Source organism: Eschrichtius robustus, chromosome 1, assembly GCF_028021215.1.
Source record: "Eschrichtius robustus isolate mEscRob2 chromosome 1, mEscRob2.pri, whole genome shotgun sequence".
NCBI lineage: Eukaryota > Metazoa > Chordata > Mammalia > Artiodactyla > Eschrichtiidae > Eschrichtius > Eschrichtius robustus.
In genome coordinates, this window is record NC_090824.1 from 126473276 (window position 1) to 126497876 (window position 24601).

At 43.9% G+C, this 24601-nt stretch overlaps 1 protein-coding gene across 3 annotated transcripts in view; it reads right to left on the reverse strand.

Moving 5' to 3' along the window:
- Positions 1-18199: 18199 nt before the first annotated feature.
- Positions 18200-24601, reverse strand: part of CILP (cartilage intermediate layer protein) — a 35385-nt gene continuing 28983 nt past the window's right edge. For all 3 annotated transcript variants that reach the window (XM_068553689.1, XM_068553679.1, XM_068553669.1), the window contains 2 exons: positions 24308-24465; positions 18200-22465 (listed from right to left, as the gene is read on the reverse strand). In XM_068553689.1, coding sequence (XP_068409790.1) covers positions 20100-22465; positions 24308-24465 — 2524 coding nt within the window. In that variant the 3' untranslated portion in view covers positions 18200-20099. The remainder of the gene's footprint in view (positions 22466-24307; positions 24466-24601) is intronic.

The window sequence follows — 24601 nt, forward strand, 5'->3', positions numbered from 1 at the left end:
ATAAATATTTTTTTTAAAAAGAGAAAATATAGTTGTTCTGCTTTAAAACAATGTTTGAAAACCACTGATTCTAGGACAAACTTCTTGTAGCAGTAAGCTAAGCAGGTCACGTGGACTCTTAACACCCAATTTAAATTTGTTTCATTCCACCCCACCTTCTATTTCAATTATATACACATTTTCTTCTTATTATAGAAATAAAGAAGTTGGTTGCTAAAATCTATAGATTGCTATCAAGCAAGCTGAATAAAAGAATTGTTAAGCCAAGGCTCATCTGGGGGCACCCCATGAAGCCTTCCCTTTCTCTGTCCATTCTAAAAACTTGACTTACTCATTCAGTCAACAAATACTTATTGAGTACCAATTACATGCCAGGCACTGAGGAAATCGCATTGAACAAAACAAAAAAGTTTCTCTCATGGAGCTTCTATTCTAGTGGGGAAAGATAAGACAGTAAGTAAAACAAAAATATGTGCCACTGGTATGATGACATAGGAATATCTTTATATTGTTTCATAATATATTCTATCATTCCAAGGACAACTGAGTATTCAACTTTATTTATGGGCTGATGTTTTGTGTATTTAGCCTGTATTCCCAACTGTACTATGAGTCTTTGAAGGCAGGTATTTCATTATAAATGTGGGCTGAGTACACAGTAGAAATTCAGTAAATACTTGATTAAGTAATTATCTTCCAACTACATTAGCTTGGCAGAAAGCTGGGATGGTGTCTTCAGAAAATCTGACATAAAATCAGAGCAAATTATAATTGACAAAGAAGTGTTAATAGACACAAATTCTACAAATTTATACAATGGTTGATCCAACTGATTGAGTGTCCCAGAAGGAATTCTCAGGAGGTGCCTGATTAGCAGAGTGTAGACTTTGTCCTAGAAAGTACAAAACAAAGGGAGGTGTACAAAACTCGGTTTAACTTTTTATCAAATGTGAGCAAAGGTCATGTGGCTTTGGCATCAGACTGGTAATGCTTTCATCACACAGGCAACATGAACTTGGTAGTTTCAATGCATCACCCCCAAACTATGCTCTGTGGGTCAGAATGTACCTGCATTATTAGGATCAGCACCCAACAAGCCTGTATTGGGACACTAACTTTGTGCTAGGCTCTTTGATGGTATAAATCTTACAGTGTTATTCAAATTGGGGAACTTATACCATGCGGATATACCAAGACTTGCATTTGGTACTTGAGCACAGAGGAGTGTCACGTTTAAATAAAATATCATCTGTGCTAGAAAAGGTTCAAATGTAAAAGATCATTCTTTAGGAACCACGTGGCTGTATGACAAAGGAGAATATTCCATTTTACAAGTGTACATTCCCTGACCTGAAACTCACAGGTTGGGACAATGTCTTTGCTCCAGGGTATGACCAGGTAGCCATGAGATGGAGCAGAGCTTTGTGTCTGGGCAAAGAGCAGTGAGGCTCTAGATGCATACTAAGACCCTTCTCTCTCACTTGGTACTTCATGGGAAACCTCTGGTTAGGTTCCTATCAGGCCCCCCCTTAACTTCTCAATTTGGAAGCACAGAGTCATTTGAGATTTTCCCTGTGACAATATGGATCCTCTATCAGGAGAATGATGGCAAATACTTGTGTTCTTATCAGCTCTTTGGAGCAAAATACTTCCATATCATACCTACTTTCAGCTCTTTTCTGATAGGCTAATGGTGCTTTGAAAAGAAAGTCAAATACAGGATAATGAATGGCATATGTTCTTGTTTATTAATGGGAAAAGATTAGTTTTACACTTGAAATAAAGTTTCTAGGTTGGGGAGTTCCCTGGTGGCACAATGGTTAAGAATCGGCCTGCCAATAGAGGGGACACAGGTTCTATCCCTGGTCTGGGAAGATCCCACATGCTGCGGAGCAACAAAGCCCATGCGCCACAACTACTGAGCCCACACACTGTGACTGCTGAAGCCCGCGCGCCTAGAGCCTGTGCTCTGCAACAAGAGAAACCACCGCAATGAGAAGCCCGTGCACTGCAACGAAGAGTAGCCCCCGCCCGCCGCAACTAGAGAAAGCCTGCATGCAGCAACGAAGACCAAACGCAGCCAAAAAGAAAAAAAAAAAAAAAAAAGTATCTAGGTTGTTCCAAAATGTGAAAGAGGATAATGAAGGACAAACCTGGACACTGAAAGCTGTAGAAGATTTGTAGAAAGGGAAATTTATTTGCCTTGGACTATAATAACTACAAATAATAGTCTAAAAATATGCAATGAAATAGTAAAATTTTGCCAAAGCTGAAAAAAAAAAAGTCAAATATAATTTTCCAGCTCAAATAGTTTCACTTGAGTTGACTTCTTGAGTTATTTACCTTTTGCGAACTACATAACTAAAAGTACATAACATTTTATGTCTCCACTCTATGTAAAACTTTTTCCTTTTATGCTTGATTCTACCTCCAGGATTGTAAACACTGTGACTTGCTAAGTGAAAAATATTTTTATGGTTAGAGTCAGCGAGTCATCCAATCTAGCACTGGATTTTTCACATGAGGAAACAGGCCTATGAAAAAGCAGGGATTTGACAAAGGTCACATACTGAGTCAGAAACAAAGAGAAATAGAGCCCAAGTCTCCTGATTTGAAAACTGTGTTTTTCAATCTTTTCTTTTTTAACCCAAGGCTCTTTTTGATAAACAGAAAAACTCTTACCTTCTCCTCCACCAGAGATTCTCATACAGCCTCTTAAGAGAGTCATCATTCTGTTGGGAATCACTGTATCTTCTGAATAAAGACATTTCTTTTTCATGGCTGAACATTGATTCTTCAGACCAGCAGACATTGATCCTGCCAGACACATAACAGGAACTCAACATCTATATTTTAAAAGATAAGGACCAAAAAAAAAAAGAAGGCTCATGTCTGTAAGTAGTATGAGACTCAAAGTAATACTGAGAACATTGTATAGAACTTTACAAAGTGCTTTCACATCCACCTTCTCATCTGATTCTCACAGCAACCCAGTGAGGTACTGTTATCTGCATTCTGGTTTTGCAGCTGAGAAAATCAAGACACAGAGAGTTTAAGTAACTTGCCAAAGGTCACAGCAGAACCAGGATTCATACCCTAATCTCCACTACTGTTTCGTAACTTCCCTGTATCTTCCTCCAAAAGCTGGTAAGATTTTAGAGATTCACAGAATCTTCACTCCTTACCCAGAAATATCTCACATCAGGGCCTAAAACGCTGCCATTTCATGAAGGCAGTGACCACCCCTACCCCCATCCTTCCTCCTCTTAAGGATGACCCAGGGTGTTTGTTAAAACAAACACCGGGCTTCCCTGGTGGCACAGTGGTTAAGAATCTGCCTGCCAATACAGGGGACATGGGCTTGAGCCCTGGTCCAGGAAGATCCCACATGCCGCGGAGCAACTAAGCCCGTGCGCCACAACTACTGAGCCTGCGCTCTAGAGCCTGTGAGCCACAACTACTGAAGCCTGAGCGCCTAGAGCCCATGCTCCGCAACAAGAGAAGCCACCGCAATGAGAAGCCCGCTCGTCGCAACTAGAGAAAGCCCGTGCGCAGCAACAAAGACCCAACGCAGCCAAAAATATAATTAATTAATTAATTAATTAATTAATTAATTAATTAATTTTAAAAATACAGGACTTCCCTGGTGGCGCAGTGGTTGAGAATCTGCCTGCCAATGCAGGGGACGCGGGTTCGAGCCCTGGTCTGGGAAGATCCCACATGCCGCGGAGCAACTCGGCCCGTGAGCCACAATTACTGAGCCTGCGCATCTGGAGCCTGTGCTCGGCAACGAGAGGCCGCGATAGTGAGAGGCCCGCGCACCGTGATGAAGAGTGGCCCCCGCTTGCCACAACTAGAGAAAGCCCTCGCACAGAAACGAAGACCCAACACAGCCATACATACATACATAAATAAAAAGAATGTAAGCAGACAAGAATATCATTATAAAAAATAAAATAAAAAGAAATTTTTTTAAATAAAAAAAAATACACCTAGGCCCTTTCCCTAAGGTTTTTTTTTAATATAAATTTATTTATTTATTAATTTATTAATTTTTTGGCTGTGTTGGGTCTTCGTTGCTGTGCGCAGGCTTTCTCTAGTTGGGATGAGCGGGGGCTACTCTTCCTTGCGGTGTGCGGGCTCCTCATTGCGGCGGCTTCTCTTGTTGCGGAGCACGAGCTCTAGGCACTCATGCTTCAGTAGTTGCGGCACACGGGCTCAGTAGCTGTGGCTCGCGGGCTCTAGAGCACAGGCTCAGTAGTTGTGGTGCATGGGCTTAGTTGCTCCGCGGCATATGGGATCTTCCCGGACCAGGGTTCGTACCCGTCTCCTGCATTGGCAGGTGGATTCTTAACCACTGCACCACCAGGGAAGGTTTTGATAAAATAGTCTGGAGTGGGGCTCAGGAATCCATTTTTATTGCTAGAATACTAGAATCAGGAAATGCTAAGTTTTATTTGCCGAAATGAATAAGGTGTGTTTTCCGTGGTGGTAGAAGCCTGTTCCTTTATTTCTCAAGGCCTCTATTTTAGGCTTCCTCTAATTACCACCACTTTCTCCCTCAGTAAATCACTGCCCAGCCTTGGTACTGTAGGGAGACCAAGGATTCTACAAGAAGATGCTCACCGTCCTCCTGGGTCTGTCCTTGAGTTGGGGGTGGTGACCTAAGATGGCACAAGTTTCTCCCATCCCCAACCGTGTCCTCAGCTAGAGGAATGTCCTTCATCCTGATGTTCAGGGAGATGGTCAGCAGATGGCACTAACTCACCATGGCTTCCCTCTTTGAATCCATGGGGTAGAAGGGTTGTAGGATGGGGAGAAGTGTTCTTAAAGCTAATCCATTGGAACTTTTGGTGTACTAGATCTTGAAGACAGTGCTAGGAATGCTTGTTTAGTATTTTCTACAGGGCACAGATGTCAGGGGTAGAAGGAATGCTGTGTGTCTACTAGCTGGGTCACTCAACAGCTGTGTGACTTCTGGCAAGTTACTTAACTTCATAAGCCTGTTTTTCCAACTATAAATCAGGGTGCTCCTGACCCCCTAGGGTTAATGTGAATAAAAGATTCTGAGTCGTAGTATACAGTAGGTGCTTAATAATTTTTTTTTTTTTTTACTGTGCAATGCTGTAATTTATGGCTTTCCTTTTATGCCTGTAAAAAATTCCTTTTTAGTTATGCTTTCTGGCCAACTTGTTGACGATCTCACCCTATTCCATTATACCTTAGCACTGTAAGGAGCTCACTTGATTTCAAATGCAAAATTGAAGAAGAGAGATGAAACAGAGAGGATACAGACCCTTGGTTTATAAGTCCTTTACAATTTGCAATTAATTTGCCTTAGCCGTAATATTAGACAATAAGAGATATTTATGCTTTGGTAACAGTTGTAATCATTTATTACTTGCAAGCATCCACTGGGCTGTGTGTGTAATGTAGTACCTGTTGGTAAATTAGTCAATAAGAAGAAATGAAGAGAAAAGCTTCTGAGCCACCAAAATAGATGTTGCAAAGTTGGCAATTCAAAGTTCATATACTTTGCTCATACCTGGGCCTTCAGAATCTCATTCTGTGTCTATTTACTCATTTCAAATACTGATTTGGTCATATGGATCTCCTTCCCAGAAGTGAGTAAATTAGAAAGGGGAGCGGTGCTAGAAGCAGGCATATTAACCACAGCCAAAGTGTTCTCTGAGAGCCTGACAAAAAAGGAGGAAACAGAGAAGTGGATGCAAGAACTCAGTAAGAAGACAGGGACTTCCCTGGTGGTCCAGTGGTTAAGACTCCGTGATCCCAATGCAGGGGGCCGGGGTTCCGATCCCTGATCAGGGAACTAGATCCCGCATGCTGCAAATAAAAAGATCCTGCGTGCCACAACTAAGACCCAGCACAGCCAAATAAATTTTTTTAAAAACTCAATAAAAGGACAGACTCACAGATGCAGAAAACAAAAAAACAAATCGGTCGTTACCAGAAGGGAGGGGGGGTTGGAGGTAGGGAAGATAGGTGAAGGGGATTAAGAGGTACAAACCTCCAGTTACTAATATATACTGTGTTCATACATTTGTTCAACTGATCCTTAAAATAGCCCCGTGAGGTACATATTATTTTCTCAAGTTTATAGTTGAGGAAACTGAAGCACACAGAGGTTAGATAACTTGTCCAAGATTACACTGCCAGTAAGCAAAAGAACCAATATTGAACCCAGGTAGCCTGGTTCTGTAGTCATGCATTTAACCACCGCACTGTATTCCACAGGATTCACTATTAGATTGTCTTGGATGAAATACACTTTTTATTGCATTGTTGAGCTTTAAAAAAATAAGAAAATTTTCCATGGACATGCAGGCAAATTCTTATGTTACTACATAGGTTGAAAATTGTCATATAAATGTTTAAAAGAATCAAAAGTAAACTCAGGAATTGTTTTTAAAATGAGCAAGCAATTGGAGGCTATCAAAAGTGACCAGAAGGGGGAGCTCCCTGATGGACCAGTGGTAAAGAATCCGCCTTCCAATGCAGGGGATAGGGGTTCAATCCCTGGTCGGGAAACTAGGATCCCACATGCTGCAGGGCAGCTAGGCCCGCGCACCACAACTACTGAGCTCATGCGCCTCAACTAGAGAGCCCGCATGCCACAAACTACAGAGCCCACCTGCCCTGGAGCCTGCACGTCACAAGTAGAGAAGAGAAAAACTGCACGCTACAACTAGAGAGAAGCCCAGGCGTCACAACGAAAGATCCCGAGTGCCTCAACGAAGATCCCGAGTGACGTAACTAAGACCCGATGCAGCCAAAAATAAATATAAATAAATAATAAATAAATCTTAAAAAAAAAAAAAAAGTGACCAGAGGGGACTTCCCAGGCAGTCCAGTGGTTAAGACTCAGCACTTCCACTGAAGGTTCCTGGTCAGGGAACTAAGATCCCACATGCCACGTGGTGAGGCCAAAAAAAAAAAAAGGGACCAAATATTTTGAAAAAGAACCCCAACAACAAAAACTTTGAGATTAAAAATATAATTGTTAAAATTATATGACTAAAATTGAATTAGTGTTTGTGTAGTGGCAAAACTGTCTTCAAGCATTAGGACAAAATTAAGACATTTTCAGATAATAAAAGATGATAGAACAAAATTGCAAGACTCACACTTCCTGGTTTCAAAACTTACTACAAAGCTACAGTAATCAAGACAGAGTGGTACTGTCATAAGAATAAATATACCGAGCAATAGAATAGAATTGAGAGTCCAGAAACAAACCCTCACTTTTACAGTCAATTGATTTTCAATGAGTGCCAAGCCCAGTCAACGAGAAAGAAGAATCTTCACCAAATGATGCTGGGTCAACTGGATATCCACATACAAATGAAGTTGGATCTCTACCTATATACATATACATAAATTTACTCAAAATGAATCAAAGACCTAAATGCAAATGCTAAAATATAAAACTCTTAGAAGAGAATCTAGGTATAAGTTCATGACCTTGGATTAGGTAACAGTTTCTTAAATATGACACCAAAAACATAAGCAACCAAAAACAAATAAATTGGACTTTATCAAAATTAAAATCTTTTGTGCTTCAAAGGACACTATCAATAAAGTGAAAATACAACCAATAGAATGGGGGAAAATATATTTGCAAATCAAGTATTGATAAGGGCCTAGTATTCAGAATATATAAAGAACTCTTACAACTCAACAGTAAAAAGATAACCCAGTTTTAAAAGGGGGTGCTACAGACTGAATGTCTGTGTCCTCCCAAAATTCATATGTTGAAACCTAATCCCCAGTGTGACGATATTAGGAGATGGAGCATTTGGGAAGTGATTAGGTCATAAGGGTAGAGCCCTCATTAATGGGATTAGTGCCTTTATAAAATAGGCCCCAGAGAGCACTCTTGCCCTTTTGAACCAGGAAGTGGACCCTCACCAGACACCAAACATATCAGCACCTTCATCTTGGACTTCCCAACCTTCAGAACTATAAGAAATACATTTCTATTGTTTATAAGCCACTCAGTCTTTGATAGTATTGTTGTAGCAGCTCAAATAGATAAGACAATGAGCAAAGAATTTGAATAGACATTTCTCCAGAGAAGACATACGAATGAGTATGTAAGTATATAAAATAAATAATAAGTAAAAAGAAATAAGTATGTAAAAAGATGCTCAACATAACTAGCCATTAGGAAAATGCAAATCAAAACCACAATGAGATACCACTTCACACTCACTAGATGGCTATAAATCAAAAAAAGCAGAAAACACCCAAGTGGTGGCAAGGATGTAGAGAAATTAGAACCCTCATACAGTGCTGGTGGGAATGTAAAATGATGCAGCTGCTGTGGAAAACAATTTGGCAGTTCCTCAAAAGTTAAACACAGAAATACTACATGAGGACTTCCCTGGTGGTGCAGTGGTGAAGAATCCGCCTGCCAATGCCGGGGACACGGGTTTGAGCCCTGGTCTGGGAAGGTCCCACATGCCGTGGAGCAACTAAACCCATGCGCCACAACTACTGAGCCTGCGCTCTAGAGCCCACGAGCCACAACTACTGAGCCTGCGTGCCACAACTACTGAAGCCCGCGTGCCTAGAGCCCGGGCTCCACAATAAAAGAAGCCACCTCAATGAGAAGCCCACGCACCACAACAAAGAACAGGCCCCACTAGCCACAACTAGAGAAAGCCTGTGCGCAGCAACGAAGACCCAACGCAGCCAATAAATAAATAAATAAATTTATGAAAAAAAGAAAAAACAGAAATACTACATGACTCAGAACTTCTACTCCTGGGTATATACCTAAGAGAATTGAAAAGATATTTTCATACAAAAACTTGTACGGGAGTGTTCATAGCAACATTATTCAAAATAGGCAAAAAATGGACACAGCCCAAATATTAATCAACTGATTAATAGATAAATGGTGGTATTCAGTCATAAAAAGTAATGGCATATTGATACATGCTACAATATGGATGAACCTTGAAAACATGCTAAGTGAAAGAGACAAGTGTTGGACTGCATTTATATGAAATGTCCAGAATAGGCTAATCCATAAAGACAAAGTAGTTGCCAGGGTCTTGGGGGACGAGGGTCAGGGAGTGACTACTAATGAGTATGGGGTTTCTCTCTGGGATGAAAATGTTCTGGAATTATAAAGTGATGGTGTGAATATACTAAAATATACTAAAAGCCATTAAATTGTATACTTTAAAAAACTGTGAATTTTACGGTATGTAAATTAAATTTCAATTTAAAAAACCTGATAGTTCTGCCAACAACAGATCTTCACTAAAATAATTTCTAAAAGATATTCTTCAGGAAGAAGAAAATGACTTTAAAAGCAAGATCTGAGGTGGTAAACATGCAAATAAATTTAAACAAACATTGTATAAAATGATAAATTTTTTTTATAAAATAAATATTTTGAAGGGCAAATACAAAGGAATTAAAATATTGTTTGAGGGGCAAAGATACTGTTCAACTTTGATTTTGTTAAAATCAATATGTATAATAAAAATCAGGACTTCCCTGTTGGCGTAGTGGTTAAGAATCCGTCTGCCAATGCAGGGGACACGGGTTTAAGCCCTGGTCCAGGAAGATCCCACATGCCGTGGAGCAACTAAGCCCGTAAGCCACAACTACTGAGCCCACGTATCACAACTACTGAGCCCACGTGCCACAACTACTGAAGCCTGCATGCCTAGAGTCCGTGCTCCACAACAAGAGAAGCCACCGCAATGAGAAGCCTGTGCACCACAACAAAGACCCAACACAGCCAAAAATAAATAAATAAATAAATAAATAAACGTATTTAAAAAAGAGAAAACACTAAAAGAATAGAAAAGGTATAAAACTTCTAAGTCAATATGAGGAAAAAAATGGAATAAGAAAAATATTACTCAATCCAAAAGCTGACAATAAAAGTGATTTAAAAAAAAACCCACCAGGTAAGATGGTAAAAAGAAGTCCAAATATAACTGTAATCACCATATGTACTTACTAGACTCGCAGTTAAAAGACATTGTTAGATTGAATAAAATAAACTAAAATCCAGTTATAATACAGCTGTTTACAAGAAACACATCTTTAAACAAGACACATAAGCTTAAAAGTAAAAAGATAGAAAAGACACACTGAGCAAATACTAACCAAAAAGGGAGTTGGGAGCTATATTATTAGACAAAATAAACTTTAAGACAAAAAAAGCATTATAGGAACAAAGAACATAACTACATATTGATAAAAGATTCAACTCACAAGCAGGCATGAAAATTCAATACATAATAGGCATCTATTAACATAGCCTCAAAATATGTAAAGCCAAAATTGAAGAACACAGGGAGAAATTGACAAGCACATCATTTAGTGGTTGATTTCAACACACTCCTCATTTATGGAACTAAACAATTAAAAAGTATAAGTCAATGGTCCTGTATGGAGACCTGCACCCAATGATTAGAGAATATACTTTTTTAAAAAATTGCACATTGAAACTACAAAAACTGACCAAGTACTAGGTCACGAAGTAATACACAACAGATTTCAAAGAATTGGTACCACACAGATCTCATTCAATGTATTTAAAGTCCCCTGATGTTTGGAAATGGAAAACTCTAAACTCCCAGTAAACCCACTGTTGGACTGCACCCTGCAGGCCTTGCAAGCCTTGTAGTAGCCCAGCCTCCAGACCAAAGAGCTCGGAGACAGCCAGACATTAATGGTTTATTGGACAGGGGATCTTACACGTCCAAAACAAAAGGTACGGGACTTCCCTGGTGGGGCAGAGGTTAAGAATCCGCCTGCCAGTGCAGGATACACGGGTTTGATCCCTGGTCTGGGAAGATCCCACATGCCGCGGAGCAACTAAGCCCATGCACCACAACTACTGAGCCTGTGCTCTAAAGCCCACGATCCACAACTACTGAAGCTCACGCGTCTAGAGCCCCTGCTTGCCACATCCAGAGAAAGCCTGCGAGCAGCAACAAAGACCAAACGCAGCCAAAAATGAATAAATAAATTTATTAAAGAAACAAAACAAAAGGTGCTGGAGAGACACCCCATGGCAGACAGCAGGAAAGACATGGCAGCAATCTTCGCTACTTGGGGGAGAAGTAAGCTGCCATTTATAGGGGGAATTGAAGTCAGGTTGACTCATCAGTTACCAAGGAAACCAGCGGCTGGGGCAGAGGGCAAGCACGTAGATAGTTACTAATTAAGTCCTATAATTAAGACAATCGGATGGTCATGTGAGTGAAGCAGGGCCTGGTTGAGCAGGGGATGTACAGAAACCAAGAGAACACCTATCTTGAATGGCCCGACCGTACACCCACAGTGATCTGCTCACTGTCCCACTGAAAGTATTCACCTCTCAGGGGGGTCTCCCCAACTCTCCAAGATCCCTTTCCTCTGAGAATTGTGCCACCTCCCCAGCAACTATGACTGTATCATAGGACTGCCCTTTATACTCCACTCCCCACTATGGCCACAGCTGTTTGAACTAGAGGTACAGCCCCAGTTCAAAATAAGCCAATCAGAATCTCCAAGGAACCCGGGCTTAGGTCAGGACTCTTCATTAGCTTTAAGAGATGGCCACCTCTTCTATGAACCCTGGGGAGCAGAGAAAGCTGATCTGCAAAGAAACTAGGGGTTCCTACAGAGAGGAAAGACCACACAGTAAGAGAGACTGAAAAACAGACTGACTAGAGAGAGGGACTTAGAAAGAGAGACAGTCAGAGAGACAGGTTGACAAATAGAGAATGTAGAACAAGACTGAGTAAAATTGAGAATGATGAAATAAAATTCATATTTCATGGCAAAACAAAATTTAAACAAATCTTTTTCTCTGCCTGTTTGGGTCTCTTCCCTCCACTTTAGTGTGTATTGTACATCTGAATTAACCAGACCTCCTTACGAGATAACATTTCTTTTTTTTTTTTTTTTTGCCATGCCACGTGGCATGCGGGATCTCAGTTCCCTGACCAGGTGTCGAACCCGTGCCCCCTGCAGTGGAAGCACAGAGTCCTAACCACTGGACCACCAGGGAATTGCCTAACATTCCTTCCTAATCTCATAAAAGGTCACACCCCTTAGGAAATAACCTTCCTTCTTAATCTTGTAAGGGGCCATAATGACCCATGACCCATGCTTTTTACTGTGGATCTGGATTGTGTGAACTGTCAATAATTACATCATTTGACATATAAGCCTTTGTTTCAAAAACATATAACTGTGCTTTGACCTCTAAAAGGCAGAATAGCCTTCAGAGCTTTCTGAGAGACCCTCCTGGGTTATAATCCTCAGGTTGGCTTGAATAAAATTTTTTATTTCTTTCTTAGATCGACTATTGATTAATTTTTTTCATCAGTATATGCATGGTATAGTTGGCAGGATATCAGAGATACCCCCTAGAGGACACCTGAAGTCTAAGCCAAACCGACGCTTTTAAGTGATGATCCCCAAAATTTTATTCAAGCTGTTTTCACTTAAGACTTGGAGTCTTAAGGGGTACTGGTGCATTTCCTAGGCAGGGACCTAGGGGAATCAGGGCAGGAGGCCCAGGGAAACATAGGTGGCTGAGTTTTTATTAAATTTGGCCTAAACTGGAAAAAAAAAAAAGTTGATACATGGTCTGAACAAAACTTTTGCTAGTGAAATGAGAGACTAAATTAATTCAGCTCTGAGAAACAAGGGACATCTGCTCCTTCCAGACACAAGGTGTTCTCAGGTGACTGAGAACCTAGTGGAAGTGTCTGAGGATCAATCCTCATGACTTGTAGCGGTCCTACAGGGGAACCCTACAACAACGATTAAGTAAATACTGCTCATCTGGGGACACACGATATAAAGACTGGTCATCTTAGACTCTGGGCATCCACAGAAGTTTTAGACTGTCAGAGGGAGAAACCGAGACATGTAAAATCGTCAAGCTACCCAAGGGTAACTCCTTGGGGAGCTAGACTCAGAAGCAGTACACCTCTGATCCACCCCACTGCCCTCAGAAAGTTGTTCAGATCGTATCTCATATCTGATTTAGGCTACCAAATTGATAACGAGAAATTGTGCCTCAAAGGTGAAACAGCTCTCAGACAAGCAGCAACCTATGGGAATACCAGCTGGGATTATGCATGCTTGTAAAACAGGAGGGAAGGGGGCAGGGCACAACCTTTGAAAGAATGACGTAGCCCAAGGACATGACATAAACTGATTAGAACCAAATGGGTCCAAGATGACAAGTCAAGTTGACTTCCACTAGACCTTGAGCCTTGTTATAAGCTCATTGTAACACATCAGCAAGCTAAATGACACACCCACAGGCACCATGACAGTTCCAAGGCCAACCATAAGAATCAAAAAGTGGGCGGTGGCCCAGTTCCTGGAAATCCCCTCCCCTTCCCGAAATAGCTGGAATACTCCTCCCACTCATTAGCCTATGAAATTACCCACCCCTATAAAAACTGACAACCCCATACCCTGGGGCCGCTCTCACCTTCTGAGATGGCCCACACTCTGTCTGTGGAGTGTGTTTCTCTCTAAATAAATCTACTTCTTACCTATCACTGTGTCTCTCACTGAATTCTTTCTGCCATGAGACATCAAGGACCTGAGCTTCATTAAGTTCTGATCACACAGGTGTGTGATATCAGTTGGAAGACCATGTGTTTTGGCTGGGTTCGATTCCCGGCCATGCGGGTTCAAGTCCTAATCTGGGTTTAGGCTGGGTTTGAGTCCCGGCACGTGGGTTCAAGTCCCAATCTGAGGTACATGGTTTCACTTGCAAGTTCTTAACTGGGAATGTGAAATAAAAGTCATATTTTATGTAAGACAAGAGAAATTTTTAAAAAAATCTTCTCTGCCCTTTGGCCTCCGCTCTCTCCCCACTGTGCGTTGTGTCTCTGCATTATGCATCGACCAAACCTTCCCCATCAGAAGGCTGCTGCTCAACCATAAGTAGCAACATTCCCTTAGCATCAACAAGACACCTCCTTAAAAGACGACATTCCTTCCTGATCTTGTAAGGAGCCACGTGACCCACCACGTGACACTTAGATCTGGATTATGTAAACTGTCAATAATACATCATTTTGTTGCAGGAAGTGGGACCCCTTCCAGGGACCGAGAGTGGGCTCTTGTCTAACACTCAGAAATGAATTGCCCGAGGAGACATATGTGCTGACAAAGCAAGAGACTTTACTGGGAAGGGGTGCCCAGGCGGAGAGCAGCAGGGTAAGGGAACCCAGGAGAACTTCTCTGCTACATGGCTCACAGTCTCGGGTTTTATGGTAATTGGGTTAGTTTCCCGGTTGTCTCTGGCCGTTCTTTTTTTTTCTTCATTTTTATTTATTTATTTGGTTGTGTTGGGTCTCCGTTGCTGCACGCGGGCTTTCTCTAGTTGCATCTAGTAGCAGGGGCTACTCTTCATTGCGGTGCGCGGGCTTCTCATTGCAGTGGTTTCTCTCGTTGTGGAGCTCGGGCTTTAGTCGCACAGGCTTCAGTAGTTGTGGCTCGTGGGTTCTACAGCGCAAGCTCAGTAGTTGTGGTGCATGGGCTTAGTTGCTCCGTGACATGTGGGATCTTCCTGGACCAGGGATCAAACCCGTGTCCCCTGCATTGGCAGGCAGATTCTTAACCACTGCACCACCAGGGAAGTCCCTGGCCAATCATTCTGACTCAGGGTCCTTCCCGGTGGTGTGTGCATCACTCAGCCAAGATGGATTCCAACGAGAAAGATTCTGGGAAGTTGGTAGGACATATGGACTGGAGTCTCCTCTCTCCTTTTGACCTTTCCCGATTTCTTCCCATTTGTGGTAACTTGTTAGTTCTGCATTCCTTACCAGGACCTCCTGTTTAAGATAACTCATGCAAGTGGTTAACTATGGTGCCTGGCCAGGGCAGGCAGTTTCAGTTAGTGGTTCCCCTAACAATTTGATTTCCAGCCCTCTGTCTCAAAAAATGTATATAACTGTGCCTTGACTTCTAAGGGGCAGAACAGTTCTCAGAGCTTTCTGAGATGCTCTTCCTGGGTGATAATCCTCAAATTTGGCTCAAATAAAATTTTCCATTTCTTTCTTAGATTGACTGATTAATTTTTCGTCGACAGGAACCCCATCCCGGGAATGGCCAAATTGGGGTTCCTTGGGCACTCCAAAACTGATTTTTCACACATAGTTAGAGAAAGCCACAGAAGTTCTTATTATGTCAGTCAGTCTGCTGGGTCCCTGCCTGCAGGGTCTACTGGAAACAAGAGTGGTAAGAATTTTTCTCCTTTCTAAGATTAGATTAGCAGGAGAAAATATTTGTAGGGCTAGCCCCTCAGATCTTTTGAATTGGAAAGACTTCTAAATTGTTAAAATTTTAGAAAGCTATCATTTTAAGCTATTGTACCTATGTTAACTGGTATACAGAAGTCCCCCAAACCTTCAAAATTCCAAAACAGCCTCATTGAAAGTTGTTGTAGGAAGCTAATGAAAGATTAATGATGTAAATAGGTACTTAAAACAAAAAAGAAAACCTTTAAGACTCGAAACAACTGCTCTCCTCTACCCTCCCTTATTTGAGTACTCATTCTAGTAATCCCAGTAATCTGAACCTAGTAATCTGAATTGCCTTTCCATTCTGAAGAGACTGTTAAATGCTTACCTTTAGAAATGGTACCATCTGAAGCTGTAAGTGAGCCTCTTCATATCAAAGGTCAAACTGAGAGTCATAGTTATAGAATTTCTTAAACCCAGGGAGGATCCTCAAAAGGTTTTGTAAATGGATTACCAAGATGAGAGGTCATCAGAGCCTGATAAGATTTTTTTTTTTTTCTTCTCTCTTAAGCTAAGTTAGGGAAAGAAAAGCATTCCAACATAGGTGGATGGGTATGCCAGTCCTTTGATATCACTGAGGTGGCCATCCAATTCTTTGAGGAATTAAAAACAGCTGTCCTTGTTTTACATACCTAGTCTTTACAGGACTGGTGGTGTGGCTCCAGAAACAATCCAAAGCCCATCAATCCTTTTACCACTCCCCAAATCTCCCCTATTTATCTTAAAAGTTTTGTAAGTATCAGAAACAAATTCTGGGAGTTCCCTGGTGGTCTACTGGTTAGGGTTCAGTGCTTTTACTGCTGTGGACTGGGTTCAATCCCTGGTCAGGGAACTGAGATTTCACAAACCACAGCACGGCCAAAAAAATTTTTTTAAATAAATAAATAAATAAATAAATTTATTTATTTATTTATTTTTGGCTGCGTTGGGTCTTGGTTGCTGCACACAGGTTTTCTCTAGTTGCAGCGAGCGGGGGCTACTCTTTGTTGTAGTGCACAAGCTTCTCATTGCGGTGGCTTCTCTTATTGCAGAGCATGGGCTCCAGGCGCGTGGGCTTCAGTAGTTGTGGCACGCGGGCTCAGTAGTTGTGGCTCGTGGGCTCTAGAGTGCAGGCTCAGTAGTTGTGGTGCATGGGCTTAGCTGCTCCTCGGCATGTGGGAATCTTTCTGGACCAGGGCTCGAACCCGTGTCCCCTGCATTGGCAGGCGGATTCTTACCCACTGCACCACCGGGGAAGTCCCTCAGATTAAGCTTTTAAAAGGCCTCTCAAGGGCAGGAAAGCCACGCCAAGGGCTTGTCACAGATTCCGCCTGTGATAGCTATAGATTTGGGTGAATTCCTCCCATTTCCCCCCAAGTACCTTGAGACTCCTGTACCTGATAGCAGGTAGCCGTTCTTATTTGCCTGATAAAGTTGCTGGGAAACTAAGAGATTCCAATTTCTGGAGGGATCAGCTAGAGAGAAAAGACATGTTTCAGTTCTATTGACAAAGGTATAATTTACCAAATTGCCGTAAGTCATAATCAGCTTGAGAGTGATGGCCTAGATTCTGATGGCTTTGCAGTTCCTGGTTCTGGTCCTTCCTGATGTCTGGCACCCCTGTTACTTATAACCAAAAGTATTCCAGTGTGCGGTCCCATCTTTACTCCTTGGCTCTAGCTGGTCCCTTTGCCTGGAACTCCACCTATCCTGCACTGCTTCCAACTTGGCTTGTCTAAGTTCTCTCAATCTTTCAAGATTGAGAGAGCTTGGTGACATTTTTCTCTACCAACTCAGCTACTGGAACTCTCCAAACTGTAGACAGCATTCTGCCTGGAACGTCCTTGGTTGGAAACAGAAGCAGCCTGATTGGCCCCTCTGTCTTCCTGCCTGTGCCCTTCCTCCCTGCCATCTGGTGTCTGTCTTCTTACAGTTCACTCTCAGTAACTGAGTTATCAGCCAGTGCACAGCAGTCTGAGACAAAAACCCAGGGCTTTTTTCAACTGAACGTTTTGTCCATCCAGTCTGCAGAGTCTCCACAGGGGAAGGGAACACCCAGTGAATCATCAGCTGTTTGTTAAAGCAAAAGCATCTTGGGAACTGTGCTCTTAGCCTCACTGAAAATCATGGAAAGGACTTTAGAGGTGGTTTAGATTCAATCTAGATAAATCCTTCATTTAAATTTTTTCCTGTTTATTTACTGATAATTTAGATATAATTTACACATAACATTGTATTAGTTTTAGGTGTACAACCAACCCCTTCATTTATTTATTTGTTTGTTTATTCATTTATTTAGGCTGCGCCGCACAGCCTGCGGGATCTTAATCTTAATCAGGGATCGAACCCGAGCCCCCTGCAGTGGAAGTGCAGAGTCTTAACCACTGGACCGCCAGGGAAGTTCCCCAACCCCTTCATTTATAGGTGAGGAAAATGACAACCAAAGTCAGACAGCTAGCAGGGAGCACAACTGTCTTTGGAAGCAAGATGCTTAGAAAGTAGGTGTCATGAGCTCAACTCAATAGTGTTTCCTGTCTGAAAGAGAGGTATCTGCCATCCCTTCCCAGCCTCCACCTCCTGGTTTTGCACAAGCTTGTGCCCCTTGCTCCTGACAGCCACACCTTCAGCAAGCCAGCTCCTAGCTATCATTCAGACCTCAAATTAAATGTCACCTCCTCTAAGAAGCCTCCTCTGACCACCGTCCCCTCCAAATCTGGTGCCACTATGTGTAGTATATTTTATATACTCATGAAGGCCTGTCTACTTGCACACATGGGTTTGTATAGAATAAGCACTCAATAAATGTTTGATGAGTGAAGAAAGAAAAATCAAGTACCAGCTACTGCTTGCTGGAATCTATTTATTCAGGCCCTCAATGGAGAACAGAAAGGGAAGGCCATAGGTTGGGAGCCCAGTCAGCCCACCTTTCCCAGTGGCCTCTTTTGGTGAGTTTGAAGGGAACTGGATGGTCAGGTTGAAGCAGCACATACTCACTCCTGAAGCAGCGAGGCATCTGTGCTGTAGATAGCTGAACACAGACCCCTTGGCAGGGGCAGTCAAGCTTCCCAACCCCCAACCCATGCAGTCAGTGGGAGCCACTCCCTGGGAAGCATAGTCTGGAAGTAGGTCAAGGAGCAATCAAAGGCCACTAGGCCCCAGCCCTACATACACCCACTTTCTCAGAGGTCATGGGGATGGGGTGCTTAGCCAGAGAAATTTCTAATTGATTATGAACCAAACCCCTGGGAGCTGGGCAGATGCTGATCCAAGAGTACAAATCCAGGCCAGACCAGAGGTGGCCAGAAGGAACTGCACCTGGCCAGCCAGGGGATCAAGGAGAGCTTTTTGTCCTGATTGTAAATGATGCCCTCTCCTCCCCCAATCCCCTTGGCCTCTTTCCTAATAGATTCTGGAGAGGTTGGGAAAGAGGCAATCAGTGCATCTTACTCAACCCTACATCCCTGGCTATTGATGCCTCCAAGATCACTTTGGCGCCATCCAGTGGCCTCTGATTTACTGTTTTAAACCAAACACCTTTTCCAAAAACAAAAAACCCTGTCCTTTTGGATCAGTCATCCAGTCATTTTACTCAAGGGACAGAGGTTGTTACCTGGCAGAGGCTGTTACACACAGAGGCTGGCGTCTGGAAAAGCTGGGCATCTTTAGAAGAGCTTGGAATAAAAAAAGAAAAAGCCCATCACTTCTGAGTGAGGTCAGCCAGCCCAGCTGGAGAAGGCAGCAGGCTGTGGGGGAATGCCAAAGGACCACTGGGCCAGCTTGCCAGACCCTGGGCCAAGCCATTGTATAAGCTCCCCAGTACTGGAATGAAAGAAAGGAAAAAAAAAATCAGGACATGTTTTCAGCTTTGCTCAGGGGCCCAGAACATCTGGGAGGGGCTCACAACTCCAGGAATCTCTGCTCTTCTCTGCAAATGGAAAATATGATCTATGAGAACAAACTTGACCAGTAGAATATGCACCTAGTCACCCAGCCCTGTAACTTAGGGTTAGGTGGCACTGTGCCTCACGCCACCTGGTGACCACTTTCCAGAGACCTCTCTGTCCCTCTGAGCAGTTGGCTCAGTTTAATGGTTTAAAGACAGGTCTGTGACTTCAAAATCAAGTACAAAATGTGCATTTATTGACATCTGTTCTGGGCCACACTGGGCTTCTAGAAAGAAAAAAAGCAAATATAAAGGGAAACACACTAATATAATTAGCAACCTAGGGCAGTTGTGGATACCAGGAGATGTTTTTTTCCAGACTTGGTAGAGGAACTATGATTACCCTATACTCAACAGTGTAACACTGAACGTGCACTAGAGTTCCAGATTCAGCAAAAAAATAAATGTTATTTATAATTCAAGTAAAAATATTTTACCACCTTTTATATGTATGAACTGTGATGGAGGCCTTGCTTACATCCTGTGGAGCAAGGCCAAGAAATATGTTTTATATTGGTTATTTGATCTTCAACATCAGATTATCATTATTGTAGAGGTGGGCAAAACCATGCAAAAAAGAAAATGAAGGACATTTCCATGTATGGCACTAAATGAAGAATGCTCAAAGCCACAGAGTTTGCCCATGGCCAATTTCCTGTGTTTCTTGTAAAGAACAGGGCAAAGAGGCTTCATTTTGACATTTTGGGGGCTCCATGCCAATCAATATCACGGGACAAAGACAGTAAGTAAGGGAATGAAGAAACAAACGAGCAAGTTGCACCAGAACAGATGGGCTTAAATTAACCGAGTGACAGTTTGGGCGTCAGTCTCACAATGGCTGTGGGGAGAAGGAAGTACCACAAGCCTTAGTTGCTCAGAGGCTGCTGAGCAACCCCAGAAACCCTCAGAGAGGCCACCCCTCTGCGCCAGCGCTGGCCACCCTGACTTGCCCGCTGCCTCCTTGAGGGCGCTCTTCCCCTGACAGTGCTTGCGGGGGAGGGCCGGGCCGGGATGCTTTGGAGGTACTGGAAGGCACTCTGACGGCCCACCTGCCTCTCCATGCAGTTAAAGGTCAGGGCCACTCCCACATTGCTCTTCATGACTCTGGAGGAGCCATCAGATGTGCCATCAAAGCACCGGCCAAGTGCAATCTCCTTGGCCGTGCGAGGGTCCTGGTCAGTGACAGTGTAGATGCCATAGTTGTGGCCCAGTGGGTCCAAGGGCGCCAGCATGGTGTACTCACTGGTGTCGTTGTTGACCGGCAGTGGTAGGTGGTTGACCAGGTACTCATGCAGCATGGAGTTTACGCTGACTCGATGGCAGCTGCCCTGGGGGATAACCTTCACCAGCGTGCGGTCTACACGGTCCTGGTCATAGAGCATCCCACTGCACTTGAACTCCAAACAGGCAGCTGAGACATTGGGCTGGTCCCTGTCCCGCGTGCTCTTCACATCCCGGATTCCGTACAGCTTTCCCACTGTCTGCCGGTGGGTGCCCCCCATGTTACGGGATCGCACGTTCACCTCCAGTGGCCCCATGATCTTCACCTTGATATAGCAGGCCCTGAACTCCATTGGCTTGGGCCACCATGCCAGGTAGTCTTCAGTCCAGCTCATGGGGTCATCCTCGTTGAAAGGGACCGTGTTGTAGTCATATCGATCCCCCTCAATCTGGTAGAACCGGAAGTGGGCCGCACTGGGAGGTACTTCCTCGCATGCCTGGAGGTTCTCAAATGCATAGATGGGTCCATTGCTCTCCTCAGCTGAGTTGGGCCTTGGCTTGGCCATGCTGATCTGGAAAGCTGTCTTCTTGACCTGTGGGTCCTCATGGTCTGTCCGGCGGTACTTGAGCTTGTTGAGGTAGGGCTGAGGGACACCAATTGCATTTGGGTTGAATTTAGGAGAAGACTCCACTGCTTCCAGTTCTTCCCCAGCCAGGCTGGCTAAGACATAGGCAGAGTAAGCATCAGGGGACTGGTCATCGCAGAAGGCAGGCAGACAGGCCCCATTGGGGCCAGTGATGACACTGTCAAAGCGGCCCCAGGCCCTGGGGTTGGAGGAGAAGCCAGTCCTGGGCTCCAGGTTGATCACAGAGACCACGACACCCTGCATCTGCTCACTGGGCAAGAACCTCTGACTTCGGTAGGCCCTCACCTTGATGAAGCACCTCCTGCTTTCAGGGACATCCAGGTTAAATAGCCTCCTCTCACGGATCTCCATGTTGCCCACCAGGAAGGTCCTGTCTTCCCTTCTGTTCCGCCTTTGGCTTTCAAATTTGAAGTCACCTTCCTCCTCCCACAGCCCTGTGCCTGGGTTGAGTGACCAGAGTTTCATCATGGGCAAGTGCTCTGGCATCTTGACCTGGGTTGAGTCGAGGTGGACCTTCACCTTGCCAACATTAAGTGACTCTGAGGTGGCCTCATCTGTGAAGTCCACAGAGAACATGCCATATGTCCGAAGGGGGAAGATGTCTCCTTCATCATTGATGAAGTTCAGGTCACTCTGGGCAGCAGTAGCTGTGGAAATATTCCGGGGATCCAGGAAGGTCACACTGGCCTTTACTTTTCCTGTGTAGGGCTCCCCGTTCTGCCGGTAGAAACTCTTGGATGGGATCTCCAGCTCAGCCACAGGATCTTCACCAGCCATATCCCCCAAGGGGATAATGTTGGTCTCCGTGGCCTCCAAGGTGATGGGCTCTTTCCACCGAAGCATCTTGATCTCATGGAACACTGCACTCCCCTTCTTATTGAAGGGCAGCACTTTGGTGGTGTTGACAAACTTCTGCAGCCTGTCCACAAATGTGAGCACCAGCCTCTCAGTGTCCTGAGGGACGTGGAGGGTGAACGTGCCCTTGTAGCCAGTCATGCTCACACGCCTGTTCCCCATGTACACGTGGCCAAAGCGCATGGGTTCCCCATTGTCAGAGGCGCTGACGCGTCCCCGCACGATACTCTGGGTCTCCATACACCGCTGGCAGCTGCACTCCGTGGCCACCTTCGTGGGCAGCGTGTACCCACTGCACTGGATCTCCCTCTCCTCTGTTTTGGAGATCCCACAGCAGTTATCCACAGCATCCTGGCACCTGATCCCATTATCCTGCTGCCCTGCACAGGTCTTGACAGGGCAATGACCCACATCATAGTAGAAGGAGTTGGTGGCATTCTGGAAACAATCATGGGGCAGCTGGATAAGGTAGCTCTCGGGGGTTGGGTTGCAAGGAGTCTCATCGGGGGCTATGGAGGGAAATAGTTCGGATATTAAATGCAAGTTCTTTTCCTACATAAAGGGAACCTCAACCTCCCCTCTCTGCCATACTTTAGGGTTTTCAAAGTACTTGTGTGATCCCAACTCTCACAGAACTCCTCTGAGGGAGATAGAACAGCTATTACTAATTCCATTTCACACACAGGGAACAGAGTTTGCTGCTGAGACCACTAGAGTAATCGTCCTAATTGGAGGGGGTCTTGAAAATTCGTGAGGGTGTTTTGAGTTACCACCAAAATTGGCAGTGCTACTGACTTATAGTGGGCAGGGGGCCTTGCAGCTCTGTTTTCTGCAGTGCCTGACACTGTCTCTCATAAGGAAGTCTTCTGCATCCTGTTTGACTTTCACGTATTCTATAGACATTCATGTAGGTGGAAAACTTGTTTAAAATTATCGGAGCCTGGTATTTTCTACATGGCTTTACCATACATTGAATTTTTCAAGAATGCAACTACCATATACATCAAGCTAAGATTGTACTTTGTTTAGCTTGGAAAAATACCAAGAATTGCTTCTTGTCTCAGAAAAATCATGTACCTACAACAATTGCCCAAGGAATGTGAAATGATGCCCCTGTATCCATCAGCATTTGTAGCTGTCACATTCATGGTGACTGGATTCAAGTGCAAGTGTCTGACCTCTTGGTTGATGTTCTTGTGTCATTATGCCAAAGCACTTACATATTGAAATACATACTATTTTGTATTAAAATTATTTTCTTTGTATTTCCCTTTTATGTTATTAGGGCCATGTGCATATATATTTGGAAATTATATGTAGTTATTATCTATAAATTTAACTTTAGAATAGTAAAAAATATTTTTAATTGAAAATATTAAAAATTTAAAGTATTAAGAATAACTGGAAAAAAAAAAAAAGAAAGAAAGAATAACTGTGACAAGCAGGGAGCATTGGTATAATGAGCTGGGAACCACTGCTGACAGTTTTCCACATCTCCTCTGCCAAGGTTCAAGTGCCCTGTGTCCTGCCTGTCCTGAGGTGTGTTACTCAGCTTTCTTGGAGTCTCTGAAATATTCCAAAATCCTTCCAACAAAATTTCTTCTGCCTTTTGTTTGGTTTTGTTTAGGACAATTACTAAGATATCCTCCTTCTCCTTCACTTTCCAAGTACAGTTTACTGATTGGTCTTGGCCTCCAGTCTCTCCTCCTCCAGCTCACTTCTAGAAACCAGCTTTAATCAGATCCCCCTTTCTTGTAAAGCCCCCTCAGTTTCCTACTTCTATACCTTGCTCATGCTGGCCCCTTGATCTGGAATGCTCCCATCTCCATACACACAGACCCTGGCCATTGTTTAAGACCAGGGATTCACAGCATTGGCTGCAAATTAGAATTACCTGGGGGAGATTTTAACCTGTGCATGACCAGGCCACATCCCAAACCAATGAAATCAGGCTCTCTGGAGGTAAGACCCAGGCGTCAGTATTTTAAAAAAACTCAACAGATGATCCCAATGGGCGGCCAAGGCAGAGAACCACTATTTAAGCCTCAAGCAACCAGCCATAGTCACTCCCACCTGGAAGGTCTCTGTCTCTCATCTATAGAGTCCACAACTCCTTATCTCCTGTTTTAACTACATTTTTCCATCTTGACTGACTTGTCTCTTATTTCTCCACCCGTCCTGGAGTGGCAGCTCTTTGAGGGTAGGATCGAGGTCTGTGCCATCTTTGTGTCCCAGAGAGCACGGCACTGTGCACAGTCCAGAAAAGCCCAAGGTTTTACTGCCCAGGAATGCCCACTGGGGTGCTCCCCAGTGCTGTAGCAGGGGTTCCCCAGGGGCCCTGACAGTCTTACCTATAACAGTCAGCCGGGCGACATGGGACTTTGCAGCCCCAGCGTCACTCTGGGCCTTGCAGAAGTACTCCCCGGCCTGGTCCCGCTTCAGGTTCCTCAGCACCAGCTTGCTCTCGTGTTTGTAGAGGGAGGGGTCCAATAGTGTGCTGTTATGGTACCTGCAAGGGATGGAGAGGGACAGCCTGAGGGGGCAGTAGGAGGGCTGGTATCCTTGGGGACAGTGCCAGGAGCAAGGCACTGCTTGGACCCGGGTCCCTGCAGACGCCAACACCACCACTGACTCAGCTCATTCAA